Here is a 22,652-nt window from a genome sequence, read left to right as displayed (position 1 = left end):
GGGGGACCCTCAGCCCAGGCAGCGCCCCCGCTTACCCACCTCATCCTCATGCAGGTCCTCCTCCAGCTGCAGCACCTGACTTAGTGCCTTGGTCACCACCACCTTCCGCTTCTGCAGAAACTCCACCTCTTCCTGGCACAGGCTGAATCCGAGCCGCACATCCAGCGTGTTAGGGCTGTGGAGAAGGGGAGCCTGTAGCCACCACCTTTAATCGGCTGATGTGGCTTTGGGGCCCAGTTCTGCTATGTATCTCTTCTGAGACCTTGGGCATCTATATTCTCATCTGCAAAATACTTCCTGGCCAGCACTACCTTCAATACCTAATGGAACATCAGGCATAAAGCCCCTAAGCCTTAGCTGGCTCATGATAAGCTGGGACTTGTCTAAAGACTACTCTTGGGCCTCTTTGAACCTTCTACCTCCTCAGCAGGATCTGGAAAATTCCAAAAGGTTTCCCTAGGCACTTTCCCTATCCCAAAGCTGTTATGAATGACAAGGGTCCCTTAGATCCCTTTGGTAAACCCCTGGCTTTCTGCTCCTGCAGAGCCCCTGGCTCCTTCTGAACCCTGCCTGCCCACAGGATCACGATTCTCCTGGTGTTTGTGCAACTGGCAAATTCTCTCACACTGATCTCACTGCATCAGATGAGGCAGGAGCTGCCATGCCATGCCTGATGTTTGCACTCTTTTTATCACACCCTTGTCCGGAGTCCAAGCTTGGCATGTAAGACCCTACTAGAGCTGTCCTAGCTCACTTCAAGCTACCTACTGGAAGAGACCCACCAGGGTCTCAGAGAATGATTTCTGAACCTTGGTCAGGGTCTTTGCCTTCATAGGAGCCATCTTCTTTTTTATTACCTATATTCCTGAATCCTCTGAGACCCAGCTTCCCCAGGGACTCCTAGGTGGGTGGGTGTGAGTTCGAGTGTGTGCCTGTCAATTTCTGGCCTATCTTAGCTTACTAATGAAGCTGAGTATCCTTGAAGACAGGGCCTGGGCTTTCCCAACACCTCTCTTCCTAAGAAGAAATAACTTTTCCTGGCAGTCATGGGAATGATTAATAACAGTAGCATTACAAATGGGGAACCAGAATAAGACTGAACTAGAGCTGGGCGTTGGTGGCGCACCCCTTTAATCCCAGCACTGGGGAGGCAGAGGCAGGTAGATCTCTGTGAGTTCAAGACCAGCCTGGTCTACAAGAGCTAGTTCCAGGATAGGCTCCAAAGCCACAGAAAAACCCTGTCTCGAAAAACAAAAAAACAAAAAACAAAAAACAAAAAAAAATACTGAACTAGACTCCCTTAATATAGGTGACAATGGTGTGACTGGGACAATATATGAGGCCACTGGCAGTCAGTCTAAGATCTAACTCTAATGCACAATGGCAGTCAGTATAAGATCTAACTCTAATGCACAAACTGACTTAGTGGAGCCCATTCTATATGGAGAGGTATCTTGCCCAGCCTAGACACAGGGGTCTGGGGGTGGGGAGGTGCCTTGGTCCTGCCTCAACTAGATGATGGGACAGACTTAGTAGACTTCCTAGGGGAGGCCTTACCCTCTCCATGGAGCAGATGGGAGAAGCAGAGAGTGGGGGGAGCAGGAGGAGAGGAGGGAGGGGGAACTTGGATTGGAATGTAAAAAAATAAATTAATAAAAAATGCAGAAGAAAATAACTGTAGCATTGGTGAACTTTTGGGGAGCATTCCATTCACCATCTAGATTCCTGGTTGCTCACATGCATTAATTCATGGGATTCGAAGAGCAACCTGAATTACAAATGAGGAAAGCTGAGACCCAGTGAGAATAAGTGACTTTTCTAATGAAAAATAACAAATCAAACAATAAATAAAAATTACAGACAAGGGGCTGGAGAGATGGCTTGGAGGTTAAGAGCTCTGGCTGTGCTCTTCCAGAGGACACAGGTTCAATTCCCAGTACCCACATGGCATCTTATTACTGTCTGTAACTCCAGCTCCAGAGGATAGGATGCCCTCTTCTGGCTTCTGCTAGCATTACACATGTGTGGTGCACAGGCTTATGTGCAAGAAAAACACTCATACACATAAAATAAAAATTATAAAAAACATAGCCACTTGATTGTCAACAAAGGAAAGAAGAGTCTTTTCAATAATGATGCTGGAATAGTTAAATATCCCCATGTAAAATGTACAGTATACAAAGTGAACTAAAAATCAATCATAACCTAGACATGAGAGCTAAAATTAAGACATCTTAGAAGAAAACATGGGAACAATTTTTCATGATTTTGGATTAGGCAATATTTCTTAGATTTGGCATCAAACATACAAATGACAAAAGAGAAAATAGGTTTCATCAAAATTAAAACCCTTTTTGCTTTCAAAGGATACCATCAAGAAAAAGCAAAGAAGAGTTGGAAGATATTGCTCAACAGTTGAGACCTGGGTTCAGTTTCCAGTACCTACAGTTCACAACCATCCGTAACTCCAATTCTGGAGTACCCAATGCCTTCTTATCATCTCTATGGCCTCTAGCTATGCATAGCATACATACATGCATGTAAACAAATACTCATACACAACATAAAATAACACATATGTACATACACACAAAAAATATAAAGACATCCTACAGAACAGGGTAAATATAAAAATACTTCCCTCTATAAGTTAAAATAAGACAGAACCCACTTAAAACATGGGCAAAGGATTTGGGTAAACATGTCTCAAAGAAGATCTACTAACGGTTGAGTAATTCCAGAATAGATGCTCAACCCCATTAGCCATTGAAGAAAATACAAATCAAGCCATGGTGAGATACCTCTTCACACTTACTCCTCTGAATTAGGGGGAAGGACAGAAAAGGGTACGTACCAGGGTGTAGACTTCATGTGTAATTCATAATTCTCTCCCTGATGAGAGAAGGGTGAAATGCCTGTGAGAGATGACCATTGAGAGCCAAGGATCCCAACCAAGAGGGGGAGATTTACTACATGACTCACTCATGGACTGGACTCAGCCTATGTGCGTGTTCACAATAATCTACACACACATGCTCACACATATATGCACATGCTCCCTTCCCACAGCCTACTTCTAAATATGACCACCATCCTCACTCAGGCTCCACATTTCCTGGTTCCCACTGAAACCCATAAGGCCATTCATTCCACTTTGCCTGAGAGACTCCACATGCTACCTTCCCCATGTGTCTTTGGGCTCTCCCCATCTCCCTGCTACGGAGCTAAGCAGCTCTGGGAACCCTTCCCAGACCCAGGTGCTCACCACGGGCAGGGTCACAGCCTGGCCGTCAGAAAGGCAATCGAGGGGCTGGGAGACAGGGCCATTCCTGCGTGTTCCACAGCAGCAAAGCTGGAAGGATGGGAGGGCTCTGTGAGGGGCTGAGCGGCTCCTTCCAGCCCAGTTCCCCTCCTCCCCCCTTCCAACTGTGGCTGCCTTGTACCCCACAGCTCCAGTGGCTCTCAGGTGCCTCCACATGTAGCTGGGGCTGGAAGTACATAGGGTAGTGGAAACAGGCTAGATTGTCACAGCAGGGCTCCAGGCAGGGTGGGACACGCTGAGTATTCTCAAAGGAGTCTGTCACCATCACCAGGAGGTCTTTATCTGAGAAAGAAGACATGGCTAGACCCCTGAGAAGATGCTAATCTCTGCTTCCCATTTAGCCCAGCAAAAATCCTATCTTGGCTCAGTGGTTAAGAGCATTTATTGCTTTTTCAAAGACCCTGGTATGATTTCCATCACCTACATGGTACCTCACAACTATTTAAACTCTAGTTCTAGGGTCTCCAATGCACTTGTTGTACATACATACATACAGGCACAAACATACACATAAGTTTAAAAATAAAAAAATAATCCCATCTTGAACTGCCAGGAGGGGTTCACAATCACTGGGCACTCATTCAAATGTCTCAGACAGGGTCTTAAAATAATCTGTGTTTTAACAAGGCCTGTGGAAGATGCTGACAGATATGCTCTCCAGAAAGCCCTCAAGATACTGAGCCCCCGCCAAGTCACCAGCCCACTGTAGAGAAGACAGACCCCCATCAGACTGTCGGTTTGGGAGCAGAAGCCCCTCCAAGGCCTCCTTTCTGGCCTGTGTCTGTGGGCTCTCCTGTGAACAGCTGGAATTCCAGCATAAGAGAGGTAGGGAAGGCAGACAGTGGTAAGTGTGGCTCACTAGGTCCTTTCAGGCTGGAAAATGCTGTGAATTGGGAGTGGCTAGGAAGGTGTGGCTTGAGGACCCCTGCAACTGCAGTGCCCACCTGCCCCAGGCACTGCTGCCATTGTCTGAGCATAGTTAACTCAGTACAGAGGGCAGCACTGAGCCCTAGGCCCTGGGACACTTGGCATGCCTGAGGACTTCCATCTGGGTCCCTGGAAGAACACACTCTTCATAGAGATAGCTGAAGAGGATAGGTGTCTGAGGACACAACGATTCTGGGGGTTTTGACTTTACTTCCCCTAACCCAGGATAGCGCAGGCTAGGTTGAGTTGACCTGGTTCCCTGAGCTTCAAATTAACCTCCATGGGGCTTGGAAGCAGTCTTCTTCCCATCCCCATCCCCAAACCCGCAATTAGACAGAGCAGGGAAACTCTCACTTTTCTTCCTCTTCCTTGGCCTCCTTGATTCTGCATGGACCTCCAGGCAAGAGACTTGTCGAGACTGTAACAAAGCAAAGAGGGTCACAGGAACTCTAAGCACAGGCCATTACCACTCCCCCTACCCCCCCACCCCCCCCACCCCCGTCTTCCAGTTAGAAGAGAAGAGGCAAAGACACAGTATGGGTCAGCCTCAGGCTCCTGCTGAGAATGCTGGGTACTGAGCATGCTCCAGACAATTCTGATCCCAAGAGGGAGAAGACAAGCTAGGGCCCACATCACAGTTTACTGGGGAGCCATGTTCAAAGGAGCATCAGGGGCTGACCTGAGGCAGTGTTCAGCCTTGCAAGTGAGAACTTGGAATAAAATACCCTCCAAGAAGCAGAGGCGAGGCAAAGGCCTTTGCCACACATTCCAAACACTCTGCTTCTTAAGAGAGGGGTTTCCTGGGACACTGGGTACATTCAGTTAAAACAGCTATGATTTTTTTTTTTGAGACAGGATCTTACTATATAGATCAGATTGACTCAAACTCATAGAGATCTGCCTGTCTCCGCCTCCTGAGAGCTGGTAAAGGCATGTACCATCATACCTGGCCTAAGAAATAATATTTAGTACTGATATCATGCTTGCAGAGGTATTGGGGTTGTGAGTGACTAAGACTGGGAAAGGGGCGATCTTTCGGGGATGTAGGGTTCTGGGTAAGGGTGATATCCTCATACTTTCTGCCTTGATCCAGGAGCCCAGGGTGCAGCCCCACCCCTGGGTGCACCCCATTTAGTCTAATTCTCCCTGGGTTCAGCATGAGGACCAGGCTTCAAGCTAGACCCAACACCCTCTCCCCTGAGAGCAGCAGCCACATGTGTCCTTTGGAGCAACCAGAGCCCAGAAGGACAATTACCACAATCACACCATTGGTGATGAGCATCTCCGGTGAAGAGAGACTGAAAAACAAAAGAGAACTCCCTGTCAGTAACAATATTCTTGGCTGGTTTCTTATGGAGGCGACAAAAAACTGTAAATCATATCAGTCTGATCATTTTGATCAGTAAATCAAAAATAGCAGATTCTTCTCAGTTATGAAAAATACCAGCTTGAAAAACTAGGTTTGAACTAGACTTGGTGGCATCTACCTGTAAATTCGGCACCTGAGAGGAAGAGGTCAGAAGATCAGAGCCCTAAGCCAGTCTCTGTGATCCTGTTTCAATTTAGACCTAGATTTGTAGGCTGTCGAGGAGGAAAGTGGTATGCATTTAAAACAGAATGTACGGGGGGAAATAGATGCACAGGTTAGAGGTCAGTAAGACTGCAGCCCCTCATCCAGAACAGATACAAACACTCTTTGTACCAACAAAGCTTATGTGCTTTAATTAATGTATATATTTTGCAAATAGGGTTGGCTTTTAAATTTAAATTATTTTGTTGTTTACTTGTATGGGTTTTTGCATGCATGCAGGATGTACCTATGCATGTATATCTCATGCATGCAGTGCCAGCAGAGTCAGAAGAGGACATCAGTTCCTCTGGAAGTGGAGTCACAGGTGGTTGTGAGTCACCATGAGGATGCTAGGAATTGAACCTAGGTTCCCCAGGAAGAGCAGCCGGTGTTCTAAACCATCAAGCCATTTCTCCAGCCTCCAGGTTTGTTTTTTTTGCTGCCCAACCCCTCCAATTTTGACCAGGGATTATATTTGTTCTAATAGTTCTGGGTCAAAGAGGAGAACCCTTATCTTCATCCCATACCATGGTGGCAGGAATTCTCCAGGAAGCTCCTGTTGGAAATGCTGGGGACTAAGACAATCACTGAGGTGTGTGTGTGTGTGTGTGTGTGTGTGTGTGTGTGTGTGTGTGTGTGTGTGTGAGAGAGAGAGAGAGAGAGAGAGAGAGAGAGAGAGAGAGAGACAGACAGACAGACAGACAGAGACAGAGACAGAGACAGAGAAACAGAGAGAGGGTCTCAAGTACGTGCTACCATACTTGATTTATACAGTACTAGGGGCTGAACCCAGGGCTTTGTGCATGCTAGGCAAACATTCTACCAACTGAGCTATATGCCCAACCCCATAAATATTTAAAAGAATACTGGCATTAATGGAACTAGAATGGTGGTGGGACCGGGGCACCTACACCCTTTATAAACTCTCAAGAGAACCAGCATACATGGAAGAAGCCAGCACACGTGCCAGCAGTGAGGCTGGAACAAGGCAGGGGGATAGCACAAAGGCAGACACGGCTCTAAAGTCAAGGATCTTAGCTGACACACAGGGCCGATCCCTACTTACTTCTCTGCGAGCAGGAACTCTACCTCCAGTTCTTCCATGCCCTGATGAGAGAGAAAGGGAAGGAGGCTATTGGTCATGTCTGCATACCTCTGCCTCCAGGGACCCTCTTCTACCTCTGCAGACCTGCACACCCTACTTATGGGGCCACAGAGAAGGAATGGCTGCTGCAAGCTCTCTTCTTGCCCTCCCCGCCTCTCTTTGTCCTAGTCTCTGACATCAGGAACAGCATGACAAAGCAAGGGATTCAGGTGTGGATGTGACACTTGGCCCTAAATATGCACTCTTCTGTCCCCAAGCCTTGGTTTTCTATTTCAACTCACTGTTCTCCACTGCTTGCCTGTCTTCTCATGGGGCTCAGGGCTTGGGCAAGGGAGCTCTGGGCTGGTGCCTTTAGAGAGCCCAGCTTTGTCAAGGCAGGCCTCTTCCCTTCCCTACCCTCTGCTTCCACACTTCTTGTATAACTGGGGGTGAACCATGGCTTCACTGGGCCTCAGTTTCCCCATTGGAATATACAGAGCAAAGGTAGAGATGCTTGCCTTCTGATGTATGCCCAAAGCCCAGAACCTCATCCACCCACAAGCACCCTGGTATTTGTTGGATGGCTGAATCTAGGATACCCTGGTTGTTTCCAGTTCTGAACTTCCTGACTTGTCCTCTCTAACTCAAGGGCATTCTAGAAACAGGGCTTGGAAGTAAGAAAAAGGAAACTGACATCCACGTTCTATTTAGCATCACAAACACTAACTGCTAGAGGCTTTCTCACTTAAGCCTCATAGAAATCCTGCTTGAAGACTATTGCCACCATTGCAGAGATGAAGAAGTAGAAAATGAGAGGAGTTAAGCAATCTCCATGCAAGTGACAAAACTAGGATTTGAATCAGAAGCATATCCATTTCCCAGCTTGTATGTGCTCAGAGAAGCCCATGCAAGGGTATCATGGCAGTAAGTGGCTATTCCCCATGAAGTCAGAGGCTCAGGGTCTGCAATCTACACCCACCTCTGGGTTGAGTGGAAACTTCACATGGGTTTTATTCCGAAGGCAGAGCTTGGAGAGGTCATAGAGAACTGTCAAGAGATGGTCATTGGGTGTCAATGTGTCTTCATCACAGACGCTCAGCTCTAGTACGTTCTAGAGGAGAGGGCAGAGCAGAGGTCTTGTTACCATGATTGCAGTGACCCACTCCCAGGACAGGGGACAGGACTTCAGTCCTAGCAGAGAGTCACGTCTGAGGAAAGCAGACACAGAGGCTTCTGCTTGGATGCCAGATGCCAGAAACATTTGTAGGGACATGAATTCAGAGAGCAAGTGTCTTTCCCCTCTTCTCCAGCTTCTTAGAAGCTGCCATTCCTCTGCTCTGATGTCAGAATAATTTGGTTCCTTTAAAGCCTCGATAAATTTGGGGAGAGTACAGAGGGCTTTCATTTCACCTGGGGAAGGATGAAGAGCAAAGCAAGGTCCTGCAAGACCCGGGCTCCTGGGAGATGAAGACAGCTAGAAAAGGCAGGCCAAGGAAATTAACATTTGGTACTCCAACGAAGGCTATTGTGGTTCCTGTGATTGGGGGAATTGGTATGAGTTGTGTGAAATCTATTCTTTGGCCCAGCAACCCCTAATAAGGGCTCATGAGTGGTCCCAAAGCAGCTCTTCAAGCTGCAAGTGGCCTGTACTCAATGGCCTCAGGTGGTATGGAGTAGTTTTTAAGACTCTTAACCTCTGATCCTGGGAGCTATGACTCAAGGCAAGGTTTACGTCCTAGATTTCTATCTAGTGGGCATCTCCAATGATAATTGTAATTTCTAGAAGTTTACATATGTACCAGAATAACCCTTACAGTAACTGCAAAACAAAAAGAAAGCTCAAACACTGATTTCAAGAGAGCACACTACATCCACATGGAAATCTTCCTCCTTCACCAAACTCATGTACACAATAGAAAAAGGCACCTTACTTTATGTTATTGAGATAGGGTCTCACTGTGCAGCTCAGGCTGACGTCAAACCAGCAATTCTCCTGTTTCAACACCCCGAGTGTTGAGATGACAGGTGTGAGCCTGTCACACAGTTGTCACCACAACTGGTTAAAAGATATTTTTTTTTAAAGAACCATAGTGATCACAACCCTCTTGAAAACAAAAGGACTCTTTATGAACTAGAACTATAGTAATCTGGAGTGTCAAGCCTTGACTATCTCAGGATTGATGCCTTCATCACCAGGCCAAATTTGTCTCCAAGCTGCCACAACTCAAGATGCTCAAGGAGAATTCTACAAGAAATGTGACTATGACTTAGATGCACCATATATCTGAAGAAAAACAACACCGGGAAATAATGGCTCAGTGAGTGAAACAGTGCACAACCTAGGAAATAGAAATAAGAGAAAAGTACTAAAACAATTAAGAATGGATATAAGAGGAAAGTCTCCGGCTGAATTAGATCAGGTTGGAACTGGTCAATAGAATGGTTTTCCCTACAGGAGAAACCTGTAGCAGGGAGTGCTGTGGAAGGTACTGGAAACAACATTTTTTTTTTTTTTCTGAAGCAAGAGATAGTCGGGATCAACAGCAATTAGGAGGGAAGTTAGAAGGTAGAAGAATCAGCAGACTCAGAGAGGGACACATATAGGAAGGAGGAAGTGGTGGGGTGAGTGGGAAGGCAAGCTAATAGGACATGTAGGAAGACAAACAAACAGCCTTAAGAACAACACCGAGGTAGGGAGGGGCAGGTGGAGGGGGGGGCAGGTGGCAGAGAGGGGAGTAGACGTGGGCAGGGCACACAGGTGTGGCCCTCAGTGGCTCACCTTTACTTGAGTTTGGATCTGAAAGGTGAAGCTTTCATCCCATTGTGGGTGTAGACAATTGGAGATGGTTCTGGTCCTCAGCTTCTCCTGAGAGGCAGTAGGCAACCAGAGGGTGACAAAGCAGTCTGTCTGACTCACTGTCCAAGAAAGGTATGGTAGAAGAGAAAGAAGAGAAGAGATGGTGACATCAAAAGAGAACCTCAGGCAAATCTCTTTACAGCAAGGCCTCCTCTCAGCTGCCAATCTTTTCCTGATGCAGGGGTCTACCTCTCTGACAGGGTCCTAAAACTCCAAGATGGTCACACAGACTGAGGACTGTAGGTTACATGGGATGGGGGCAGGTCTTGCTGACCCTTGTCTTGGACAAGGATAACCTAAAACAGAAGTGCTCCAGGCTCAGAACAAACACCTTGGACGGTTTATCTTGCTTGTCAGTTTGACTAACTTAGGAGCAATAAAAACCCAGCTTTGGGACATTCCTGTGAGGGATTTTCTTATGCAGATTATTTGAAGCAGGAAGACCCATCCAATTCTGGGCCATACCTTCTGGTGGCAGCCCAAATAAAATGACATAGAAGAAGGAAACTTGCTTTTTTGCCTGCTTGCCCTCATTCTCACTGGCAAGACCACCTCTCCTGTTGCTACAGCATTCCTTCACCAATACTGGAACCAATTCTTTGGGATTCCAATATATACTGAAGACCAGCATCTCTCCAGGAATATTCCAGGCCTACAGCACTAGATTGGGACTATGAAACAGCTAACCTCATGGACTGAACAACTACTGGATTCTCAGCCTTTCCCATCTCAAGATAGCCATTGTGGACTATTCAGATCTCATTCTGTGAGGCCCTCTAATAAATCCCCTTTTAGTATAAATTCATTTTATCAGTTCTATTCCTCTAGAGAACCCTGACGAATACACTTCTGATGATTTGGAACAAGATAAGCTACACAGATGTGCTCCAGATGTTGTGGTAATACTTAGAAGGCTTGCTCCAAAGGTCCACTTTACCTGTGGTCTTAACACTAAGGACTGAGCAGTGGGGAGGAGAAGCATAGCTTTCCACAAGTCAGCCGAGAAGGGTCATTGTGGGAAGGGGTTTAGATAAAATGATGAGCGGGGCCATGTCTCTGTAAGATTTAATGCACTGTACCCAGCGCGTTCTCCATATGGTACTGGTCTCCTAACATGAGGTGTGCAATCCAGAGTACCCTCATATTTGTGGCTAAGTGCATTCTTTCACTTTAAATGAACAGACCAAGTGTGATATTGCTCCATGTGCCCTGGAGAAGGGAAATTGCTTTGACTTCAATAAGGCTTTTCAAGATGGAAGCCGTCTAACTCTTCTTGTGGCGGTAGCAGAATCGATGGGGCTAAGAATAGCCTAAGTGGCTTCCTTATGCCATTATTCTCGAGACGAAGGAGGAAGAGGTACCAGGACTGTCTTTGTCACCACCTTGGTGACCTGCTGGGGTAAGTCCTAGGGTACAAACCACATCTGTAGAATTTAATGAAAGTTGATACTTTCCACTGTCCTGCAGATAGTGAGGCTGAGGAGGCTGGAAATCCAGCTAGTTCATAATTTTTACTAGTAATTGCTATGTGAGTGGAAGCTGAGCTCTCCCCCAAGGACTGAAGCCCATGTTGTCACTGCACCAAAAGTTCTGCCATGTCTGTAACCCCGTTTTGCATCATGTGTTCTGGCTTCTGATCACAGTTAATCTTTGATGGCTCACCATTGGGTGAACTGACACTCCCAGCCCTCCTCCCACTGAGTACCGATAAGAGGATGCCATTCTTACCTGTCCTAACCATGACTTAATCCACACAGAAAGACAAAACCTTGACAGATTGAGAAGAAAATGATGACCTCACCATCTGGGCCTGTCCCCTCCAAGCCCACCTGTTTTCTTCCACTGACTCAGGTACCTGGGCCAAGGAACATGCATCCTTCCTGATCTCACACTGAGTCCTCATCTCTGCCGCCACTACCGTGGTGCAGGTCACCATCATCTCTGAAGCTTTTCCATGGGCTTTGGGTCAACCTTTTCTCACAAGAGAAGGGGCTTTTGAAACATGACTTGGTCACCACCCCGTTTAATGGCTTCCACCTGGCTTTGGGAATGAGTCCCAGCCTTACCCATCATGGCTCTCCTTTCTATTTTCTCAGCTTCAGCCTCATCTCTCCACCCTTCCTGACTCCCCATCTCTGCCCTGCATGTGCTTACGCACACACTCATGCTCTTACTCACACACCTACACATGCATGCAGACACCCACCCATACTCACTCTGACTCCAGGACAAGCTAAGACATTCTCAGGTCTCCAAAAGGGCCCCGCTGTCTCGCTTCAGGCCTTGTGCCTGTTACTCCTTGTGCTAGACACCTCTTTCTTCCTTCCTTCCTTCCTTCCTTCCTTCCTTCCTTCCTTCCTTCCTTCCTTCCCTCCCTCCCTCCTTTCTTCCTTACTTCTTTCTTTCCTTCCTTCCTCTCTCTCCTCTTTCTTTCCTCCCTCCTTCCCTTTCCCCCTGCCATTAATGCGTCTGTGTGCTTGCCTGCATGAAATAGCCACAATGTGCATGCAGTAACCTGTAGAGGCCAGAAGAGAGCATCAGATCTTTTGGTGCTAGAGTTAACAGGAGGTTGTGAGCTGCCATGGACATGCTGGGAATAGAATGTGGGTCCAACACAGTTGAGTCTTTAGCCCCAACACCCTTCTTTTCTACTTTTTTTCTATTCTTTCTTTTTTTTTTTTTGGTTTTGGTTTTGATTTTTTTTTTTTTTTTGAGACAGGGTTTTTCCTTGTAGCCCTGGCTATCCTAGAACCCACTCTGTAGATCAGGCTGGCCTCAAACTCACAGAGATCTGCCTGCCTCTGCCTCCCAAGGCATGCTCTACCATCACCCGACTCCTTCTTTCCTGCTTGTACCCACCCTTCCTTTCACCAGCCCTTTAGGTTTTAGAAGGAGTCCTCCCTATACCCCTCCTCTTAGTGTCCAAGTCCAGCCAGGTGCTCCTGGGCTGCAAGTCCCCAGTGCCACTCCTGAGAGGGTACTTGCTGTGCTGTACTGGTAGAGCAGGTCAGGCCATTATCTTCACCACACTGTGAACACTGAGAAGGCCAGGACCTGCAACCTTTGGATAGAGTAGGCACTCACTAGACAACTTTTAAATGAATGAATGAATGAACAACTTCCTGCTATAGGACTGCATCAGAGGCCAAGAAATCCTGGGGAGATCCAGGTGGGCAAGTCAGTATGTGTAATCGCTCTACTTATAGGGAGACTCACCCGGAGACATGCTCAGTCCTCTTGGACCCCTCCCTTGGCTTTTCCTGGTCCCAAGCTCTTCCTTCTCCTTGGGCCAGGAACGTTCTTCTCACATCTGCTTTCTGTGCAGTGGGATTCTGCCAGACCTATTGGTTCTGTCAGGCCAGTCAGCATATGTGACTTACAGGACCCTGCAAAGGACTTTGTCTCTCTAAAACTGTTCCTCTTTTGTCAGTCCACATCTAAAAATTTCCCATCAAGGAGCTGGAAAGATAGCTCAGAGGTTAAGAGCATTGACTGCTCTTCCAGAGGTCCTGAGTTCAATTCCCAGCAACTACATGGTGGCTCACAACCATCCGTTATGAGATCTGGTGCCCTCTTCTGGTGTGCAGATATACATGGAAGCAGAATGTTGTATACATAATAAATAAATAAAATCTTTAAAAAAATTTCCCATCAAATCCATTAAATAACATCTCAGTGTCTTGAATTAAATCTCAAGTTAAGATAAAAAAAAAATTTCTTTCCAGGAATGGTGGTACATGTTGTTTAGCTTTAGCTAATTTGATACAAACCTAGACATATCTGGGAAGAGGTAATCTTAATTGAGGGATTGCCTCCATCAGATTAGACTGTAGACAAGTCTTTGGGAGTGCTTTCTTAGTTAATGATTGGCATGGCAGGGTCCAGCCCACTGTCAGCAGTGCTGCCCCTGGACAGGTGGCCCTGGTTTTATAAGAAAGCAGGCTGAACAAACCATGCCAACAGCTTAGTAAGTAGTACCCTCCATGGTCTCTGCTTCATTTCCTGCTGCCAGGTCCTTGTCTTGAGTTCCTGCCCTGGCTTCCCCAATGAAGGACTGGAATCTGTAAGATGACATAAACCCTTTCTGCCCCAGGTTACTTTTGGTCAATATTTTGTCACAGCTACAAAACCCAAATTGGGACATGCTCTATGCCTGGAATCCTAGCAAGTGGAGAGCAGAAGCAAGAGGAACAAGAGTTCAAGGCCAGGCTCTAGTGAGACTCATCTAACAAACAAACAAGTAGCAGCAACAGCAAAACATCCCTGGAAGTGACAAGGTCAATTGGATGGTCAGATACCTATACTCAAGCATTCATCAGTTTTCAATTATTTTTGCAGGAAGCTTCCTCCACCCAACAAATTAAAGGCTGGGAGTAAGGAGAGCATAGCACAAAGGGAAGGGGGAGAGGAATGACAGTGGAAGCTCTGGGGGCCCAGATGACAGTCTGAGGCAGGCACATTAGCTAACTGTAAGAACACCGTCATGTTGGCCACAAGGAAGTGGTGACTAAACTGGGAATTTCAAGACCTGGGATTTCCTAGGCAAAAGCAGGTTCTAGCCCCTACTCCTCAGGAAGTGACAGAGACTTTTGTCATATGAATGACATGTTCCCTTCCCTGAATTGTAGGTGGCAGAGATAGATGACTTAATTGTCTTCACAGATGTTCAGAACATTCCTGGGTGGTTACCAGTGGATACCCCGATATCTCTTGAGGTACGTACCTACCTACTGCTCCTAGGGGTACTAGTTGGGGTTTCAACTTGTTTTTACAATGGAAGGAGACTCCTGGTGGCTGAGGTTTGTTTCTAAGAGTGCTTGACTTCTGGCCTCTTTAGCTCTTTTTCTGGTACTCTTTAGCTTTTGGCAAATGGGGTGTCATCCCTGGACCTCTGAATACTTCTTGCTATCAGGCTTTTGACAGCTCCAGAAAACAGACATACTTTTCTGTTTTCTGCTAGATGCTTAAACCAAAGAACCATTCAGTTTGGATTAAAGCTAGAAGGGAGCAAGAGTGATCAGGATAATTTCCTACGGAGCCCATAGAACGTAGCAACATAGCCCAGCCTGTGACAACTGTGGAGTCCAGACCCAACATGACCTTGCCAGCACCACCAGATGGCATATCTGCCTTTTGTGCCTTATGGGGAAATGAGAAAAACATAAACAAGGGGATCCCAAAGAGAACCCCAAAGTCTGCTTGTGTGCCAAGGGGCACGTGGTGAAGGGGAAAAGGAGACTGGTAAAGCTGGATTGTAGCCTGCCTTGTCACTTGCCAGCCTCAGGGGACAGGTGTGGCAGGAACACGACAGAAGAAAGGGCTTTGGACAATGGAAGGTCTTGCATACAGGTGCAGGCATGAAGACTGAGACTGAGTGTCTTGGGTGGCTGGTGATGGTGATGGTTTGAAACAGACACACCCCATGGAGAAGCTGGAGGGGGTGTGTGTGGGAGCAAGGGCTGAGGGGAAGGGTGACCTCTGACAAGGAGTGGAATGAGAGAGACCCATTCTGGGATGGGCAGAAAAGGTGGCATGGTCTGGGCCTGGGGACACTTCCTGGCTCCTCAGAGCACACCCCAGTATACTGAGAAAGCCCCAAGGAGTCTGGAGTTCCCTTGCTCTGCAGGGGTTCCTTTGGCTGACACAAGCTGAACTTAATGCTTGCTGGAACCGTTTCTACTGGCATAGGCACTGAATGCCTCACCCTCTGTAGGCTCAGTCTGAATCATGTCTGTCCCTTTGTAGTCTCTGGGATTACAGGGCTGTCCCTGCTCTAGCCCTTCACACCTGCTCTCCCTCCAATCTGCTCTCCAGCATGTTTAGCATATGAGTATCAGGAAGCCATGTAATCCCCAGGAAATCAAGCAGCAGGTTCCTCTTCTATCTAGATGCTGTCTATGATTTGACCACAACTTCTTTTCCCTAGAGAGCAGCGGTTCTCAATCTGTGGGTTAGATCATATATCATCTCATCATATATCATATATCATATCATATCATATATCCTGCATGTCAGATATTTGCATTATGATTCATAACAGTTGCAAAATTACAGTTATGAAAAGAACAATAATTTTATGGTTGGGAGTCACCACAACATGAGGGACTGTATTAAAGGGTTGCTGCAATAGGAAGGTTGAAAACCACTGCCCTAGAAGATCCCCTCTCCTCACCAGCCCCCCAGGCCTAGAATCGAACTCTAATTCTACCTCGGGCAACCATGAAGCCCTCATCTTCAAAGTGAGGCCTCCTATGATAATCACTCTGGTGTGGGGAGAGCTGAACTGTGTTTGGCTACCTGGTGGCCAGCCCACAGCAGGTGCCTCAAAGACAGAATCCCTTCTCTTAGGTTATTTCTCCTCAGACCAGGCTCCCAGACCCCCAGATGCTTATAACTTGGCTACTCAAACCTTAGAACCTCAATGTGCCCTTTTTGGCCTTTGCAACTCCCACAGCTGTGCACCCTAGACATAGAGCCTTCTCTCCCTAGAGAGGCCAAGGTTCCTTCCTACTGTAAGCAAGCAGAGGTCCACATGAGGAGAGAACTGGTCTCTTAGACACCATAACATGCATGTAGGGCATCCCTGGCCCTGTCCAATGGCTTCATTTCCTCCCAAAGCAGATCTCCTGTGGCCTGGGAACGTAGCAGGAGCCAGATGAAAGGGAAGCTAGTCTACAAGGAGTTCCTGCCTAGTGGCTTGAATATCCAACCACACAGAGGAGACTGGGCTGCAGATCTGGGTGCTATAGACTCTGCTGTGGCTCAAGAGCTGGGTTTGGGATCTGTGTCCTGAGAAGAGGCTCTGAGAGGAGCTGGTGGACAGTTCCATGATACTAAAGGGCTTCTACTATCCTACCCCAGTAGTCCCTAAACTTGCTGGTGATACACAGCAATGGCTCAGGGTCTATGGAATTCTATACACAGAGATATGCCTGATTAGCTACAGACAGGTCCTTTCTTTATCCAGATCCCCCAAACAGGAGGGAGGAGTCGGGAGGATACTTACACATATCAGCTTGCCGGACATTTTTCATGCCGATGACCCTGACTGTCAACAGATGGCATGGAGATGGCCCCTCCTGTAGATTAAAAAGAAAGTGGAGTCACTCTTCAAGTACCACCTTGAGACCAGTGCTGCTGGGAAGACCTCTTCATGCTTGTCTCCCTGCCTACCTCGCAGCAACCTCGATGCTGTTTCGTCATTGTTTATTTTGGCTTGTTTCTCTCCTACGTGAAAGTCTCAAGAGCTGAGACATACTGCTTTTTTTCAACTTTTTACCTCTATGCTGATATATGTATATATAATAATAATGTTTGAGAGACAGTGAATGCTCTGGCCGAAGCACAGAAGGAGCATTAAGGGAGTCGGAGATGTTTCTATTCTCTTGTCCAATGAATAATTTCTTATTCCAGCCACACAGATACAATATTTCCCCTTGCCTACCCAACATGACAGCTTGCTCAGAAGGTAGGCACAGTATGACTGAAAGGGATGGCAGATATCTATGAAACCTGGGCATCTCATAACAGGAGGTTACCATCCCAGGTCTTAGTTGCAGCTCAGGTTGTTCGTATCTCCCTTGCCTGGCAGGCCCTTTCCTTGGAGTAACCCTCCCATGTATTCCTGGCCATCGTACTTTTCTCCCAAGAAGGCATCTACCTTTCATTTCACTGTGACTTGCTATAGATGTCTCTGATATTTTGACTCATGTGTGGTGGCTTGTCTTTCACAATGACAAAAGCATGGATAATCTTCAACACGATGACTGATGGCTGTTAGATGCCTCTGTCAGTATTGCTAACCCCAGGGACTGGAGCCCTCAGGTTTCTGCCTCTCCCTTAGTGCTTTAGCCTAGTAGCTGGAGCTGGGGGCACACCCTGAGCTTCTCATCTGATGCTCATGTGAAATAGTCTTGCTGTTGTTCGATTACTTGCTGAGAGCCCTGCCATCATCTCAAATGCCACCCACCTGATGCCAGCATCCTTCCTGTACTTTCCTGCATTACAAAGCTAGCCACACCACAATGGAGGTCCCTAACAGAGGCACCCCTCAGTCTATAATCCACAGCATCCTGCAGTGTCCTGAGATGCAGTTGGCAACCTGACAGGGCAGTTATTACTCACTTTGCATCACAGAAGGGGAGCCTGGGACTCAGTCCCTTGACCCGTAGCTCTGAGCTTGGGTCAGAATTTGAACTCACCTCTGATTCTCAGACCCAGGTTCACATTTATTGTCAACTCACGTTAGTGTCTCTCAACAAGCATGAAGAGGTGTTTCTTGCTCTCAATTCCATTGTCTTGATCTTCCCTCAAGACTAATTCTCTTGGCCAATTCCTGTTTTCCAACCCAAATTCTCATGGAGCTATTTGCTAACCCCCAAACTTGGCAGGCCTTCTACTGGATGTTCCCTTATTGGCTGTGTTTCTGTAGACAAGTTCCATGATCATTCTATTTGTGAGCACCCAGAACACACATCACAACTGTCAGGGTCCTTGAAAATGTTATTTATTAATAGACACAGCAGACACCTTGTGGTCTACCTTGAACTTTAGATTTCACCCAGAAATTCCTTTTGGCTCAAAGCCCCCTCAAAGGGAGTTCTTACATCTCAGCAGCACAGAGGAGAATGCTGGAGGGGTTCAGAGATACAGAGGAAGAAAGCAGGACCACAAGACTTAGGTCTGGGCCTATGAGCGTTCCCAGAGCTTGGTGTATGACTTTGGAAGTTCCCCCAGTGGTGGGTGATAAAAGTCCATGATCTCAGGACTCAGGAAACAAACCAGGGACACACACACACACACACACACACACACACACACACACACACACACACACACACACACACCTTCGTTTAGTTAAGAAGCACTTTTTTGCTCCTCATATAACAAGCTTATCTCCGGTTGTATTAGATAACCAAACATTCACAGCTCCAGAGGAAGCTGATCTATAGTAAAAAGATTTAAGAAAGGGACTGAAGAGATGGCTCAGTGGCCAAGAGGACTGACTGTTTTTGAGAGGACCCAAGTTTGATCCCACCATCCTCATGGCAGCTCACAACTGTCTGCAGCTCTAGTTCCAAGAGATCTGACATCCTTCTCTGGCCTTTTGGAGCACTGCATAGATGTGGTACACAGACATACATGCAAGCAAAACAGCCCTACATACAAAATAAAAACAAATAAAAACAAACCTTTTTTTTTTTTTTTTTAAAGTGCAATGGAACTCAGTACAGTGCCCAAGTTGATAATGCTGAAGGGAATATGCTAATGGAAACCAGTAACCAATCAGATTAAGGAGCCCAGGTACACAGGCCAAAACCTTAGAGTCTTGGACAGCCCAACCTTGGCTGGGACTGGGTATAAGGGTGAAAGCCAAAATATTTAACTGCAGGCATCACCAGGTGCTGTGCTTTGGGGCCTCATCCCTGGGTGAAGACAGGCATACTCCTTCAGCTCACAGTGCACTTGGCAGGTCCTGGGTGAGGAGCAGGGAGCACTCAGGGCATGGAGGGCAAGGCAGGAACTTTGGGACACACAGCACAGAGGTTCATTCAGCCTCTGGAACAATCAGCACAGCTGTGCCATGGAAGATGATGGACAGCAGCTTTCTGGAAAGCCATGTGGAAGAGGGAACCAGAATGCTCAGGCTACAGACATACATAGCCCAGGCCTCCTCCCTGGCCTTGACCTCCACGGCCTTGACCTCCATAGACCTGGCTTGATCTTTTCAGGATTCCACTTTCCTCCTAAGATTCACTCAGGACAGGAAGCATTTCCAGCTCACATGGGGCAGAGGGGGGGTGGAATCTATGGATTGGTTGCATGCTGCCCCTCTCCCAAATTTCATAGATATGGCTCTTGGGGGTGTGAAGAAGGAGGAAATACATTTCTGCCTTCTGATATACTAACCATGCTCCTGAAGCAGGTGTGTCCTATAGGATCTTACTTAACCCTCTGGCCAGCCTCCAAGGAAGACATAACCCTTGCCTTACAGAAGAACAGATGGAGTTTAAGGAAGTTACACATCACACAGGCTTTCATAGCCAGAGATGATGAGTTAGGTAGGACCCAGGACTCAAAACCTACCCCCTTGCCAGGCTGGTGTGCTTTCCAACTAGAGAGTGGCTCTGGGTGCCCATAAAAATGGCCATGAGCAGACAGTTTAATGTCAGAAGCAACCATTAATACTTTCACCCCCCCCCTTAGTTGGGGTTCTCCCCAGATCCAAGGGCCCTACTGTTTCTAATCAGTCAAAAGCTTTTTCATTACATTACAACTTCCCCTGGTCTCCACCATAAGGTTCCTCGATGAGAAAGTTTAGGGAGGATCTGACCACTAAGTTTCAGAAGTAATGGTCCAAGGCCTATCCAGGCCAAGCATCCCCTTCCTAAACCATTGTCCAGGCCCAGAGAGAGGATGACAGCTCCTTTCCCTTGGGCATCCCAGGACAAGCTGGGCAGGTGAGGCTACCTCATCTCCCCACACTTGGGTGTAGTGTTGGTTCCTTGAAACACTGTATCAGAGCTCTGTCCAGCCTGGTGTTATCTTCCAGTCCACTTGGTCCCTCCTTCACAGCAGACCATGGAGATAGGGATATATGAAACTCTAGTACAGGTTTCAGAAAATCTGAGCAACATCCCAGGTTGGGGGGTCACATGAGAGGGATCCCCACAGTTGTTCTGCTTATCACTCATATTAGGTGAGTGGTCAGGCAAGAAATACAACTGAGAGACATAGACCATCTAGGACTCAACAGGAACATCATGGCTCTCTCCTCTCTCTGTTTCTCTCTGTCTCTGTCTCTGTCTCTGTCTCTGTCTCTGTCTCTGTTTCTGTCTGTCTCTCTCTCTGTTTCTGTCTCTGTCTCTCTCTCTGTTTCTGTCTCTGTCTCTCTCTATTTCTCTCTCTCTCTCTCTCTCTCTCTCTCTCTCTCTCTCTCTCTCTCTGTGTGTGTGTGTGTGTGTGTGTGTGTGGCTCCTGGAGCCCCTTCTCTGAGTTTTTGGCTGCCTCACTCCCTCTCTTCAAGATAAACTCTATCCTAGCTGTGGTAGATCTGTCATAGCCCACGTTTCTGGAAGGTTAGTAAAGAACAAGTAGCCTTTTGGGGGAAAACCAGGAGGCAGTGTCAATACTGTTCAGGAAAGCAGGGCAGATTGTCATGATGCCACAAGGAGTTCCTCCCTAGCTCTTTGGAGACTGACCAGTGTCTCCATCTCCTACTCTAAAGGGACAAAACCTTCTTGGGGCTTCATTTGATTCCTTCAGTGGTTTAGTGGTTTAGTAAGGGCTGGCAAAGGGCACTACTTTGCTACTGATTGTACTCCATAGTGTGTCTATAGCCAACAAGGAGATGGAGAGTATCTTCCTATTGCCCAGATAGGAAGACTAAGGAAGTCTCAAGCAGTGGTATCTTGCCAGACCCAGGAATTTTATAGACTTTGACAGTTAGTCTATATCTAGGGTCCTTGATTACACACCCAGTAGGGCAATTGATAGCAATTAACTGACAATACCACCAATTCTCATACCACAGACTCACAAAGCACATAAGTTTAGGATGCCCACGGGGTTAATAACCAGTCACCACCAGGACAGGCCATATGTGGATTCTCTCTGGAAGTACTAGACATTGTCTATCCTGGATGCTGGCTTGGTTGGCCCTCGGTGGTCCCTAGTTTCTACATGCAGGTTGGTAAAGCTTGTGAGTATACTCAGCTGTGCCATCCCTAGCCAGGAGTCCTGGTCTAGACTAAAGCACCTCTCCCAGGTGCTATGTAGAGGATCCCAAGCCAACCTTTCTAGGTACCCAATGCCCACCAGCCAATCTCCCTGGTACCTGGCTGCTTCCCTTAGTTCCCAGACTCTTCATCTCCTTGGCATGCCTCCCTGGCCATCTGCCTCTGGCAGAGCCTCCCCCCCCCACCACTGTGTTCTCTCTCACCTTCAAGGCACAGGAGGCCAAATACCTGCCATCTTCTGCTTGGCATGGATCTGGCAGGGAGTGGGAAACCCAAGCAGGCATCTGGTTCTGAAGCATCGTGGCGGCTCTCCAGCTGGATGGTAAGATCAGGAACTTATACTCTGACTCAGAGCTCCACCCTACTGGCCGCCCCTGGGCAGTGACTGGGAGGGGTTAAGGAGTGTATTTGTGCTGCCTGGGCTAGGTCTCAGGTCCAAAGGAATCACACAGGTCTTCAGATCTTGAAAATGCAGAATCAAGTCAGGGCTCTGGTCACTGGGGTCAGAATGACCAGGTTATGGACATAGAATGGTAGGAAGGACATTCTGGGCTTTTGGCATGTTTCTGCCAAGATGTAGGAAAACCCCGTCTCTCCAATTCATGCAGATGCAAGCATGTCTGCTCCTCTGGGAGGCGCACAGATGCTCTACCTCAGGACCATGGCTTGACGTTCTGGGAGGTGAACAGAGACTTCTCAAGATACAGGGACCAAAATTCATGTCCCTACATTAGAGGGTGAAGAAAGGAAACACTTGCTCCATATGCTGAGAAGAGGGTCCAGGGCCATGATCTCTACCAGCTCCTGGGCAACCTGTGAGGAGAGAGCACCAGCCCCTGCTAGTCTCCACAACACAGCTTGTCCCGCCTCAGTGATTCTTATCTCTGCCTGTGTTGGCTCACCTCTGGCTTGCCCAAATTCACACTGGGAGTTTCCTGTCTGGGCCCTTGCCGGAGGCTCAACAACCGGCTTTTCTGGCCCATAGATAGGATATATTTTGGAACTACAGGTGAGACCTGAACACAGGAGCATATGAACGGTGGTCGGCAGTATCTTTTTGGTTGCCTGACTCTCCCCTCCTCCCCTCCCTGCCCCCCTCCCCGCAGCCCCTGAGAGGATAGGCCCTTTATTTAGCTTGATGGCCTTGAAGCTTC

General features: G+C 47.4%; 1 protein-coding gene across 1 annotated transcript in view; it reads right to left on the bottom strand.

The window, feature by feature from the left end:
• Positions 1 to 21,803, bottom strand: part of Pla2g4e (phospholipase A2 group IVE) — a 38,522-nt gene extending 16,719 nt beyond the window's left edge. Inside the window, exons 1-11 of the mRNA XM_027422133.2 lie at positions 21,702 to 21,803; positions 16,767 to 16,839; positions 9,683 to 9,819; positions 7,883 to 8,014; positions 6,886 to 6,926; positions 5,505 to 5,547; positions 4,604 to 4,667; positions 3,444 to 3,604; positions 3,266 to 3,352; positions 2,855 to 2,892; positions 40 to 175 (exon numbers count right to left, since the gene is read on the bottom strand). Coding sequence (XP_027277934.1) covers positions 40 to 175; positions 2,855 to 2,892; positions 3,266 to 3,352; positions 3,444 to 3,604; positions 4,604 to 4,667; positions 5,505 to 5,547; positions 6,886 to 6,926; positions 7,883 to 8,014; positions 9,683 to 9,819; positions 16,767 to 16,839; positions 21,702 to 21,797 — 1,008 coding nt within the window. The 5' untranslated portion in view covers positions 21,798 to 21,803. The remainder of the gene's footprint in view (positions 1 to 39; positions 176 to 2,854; positions 2,893 to 3,265; positions 3,353 to 3,443; positions 3,605 to 4,603; positions 4,668 to 5,504; positions 5,548 to 6,885; positions 6,927 to 7,882; positions 8,015 to 9,682; positions 9,820 to 16,766; positions 16,840 to 21,701) is intronic.
• Between the last annotated feature and the right edge of the window lie 849 nt (positions 21,804 to 22,652).

This window comes from Cricetulus griseus, chromosome 6 (assembly GCF_003668045.3).
Source record: "Cricetulus griseus strain 17A/GY chromosome 6, alternate assembly CriGri-PICRH-1.0, whole genome shotgun sequence".
Classification (NCBI taxonomy): Eukaryota; Metazoa; Chordata; class Mammalia; order Rodentia; family Cricetidae; genus Cricetulus; species Cricetulus griseus.
The sequence above is the reverse complement of the archived record's forward strand: the minus strand, read 5'-3'. Positions and strand labels throughout refer to the sequence as shown.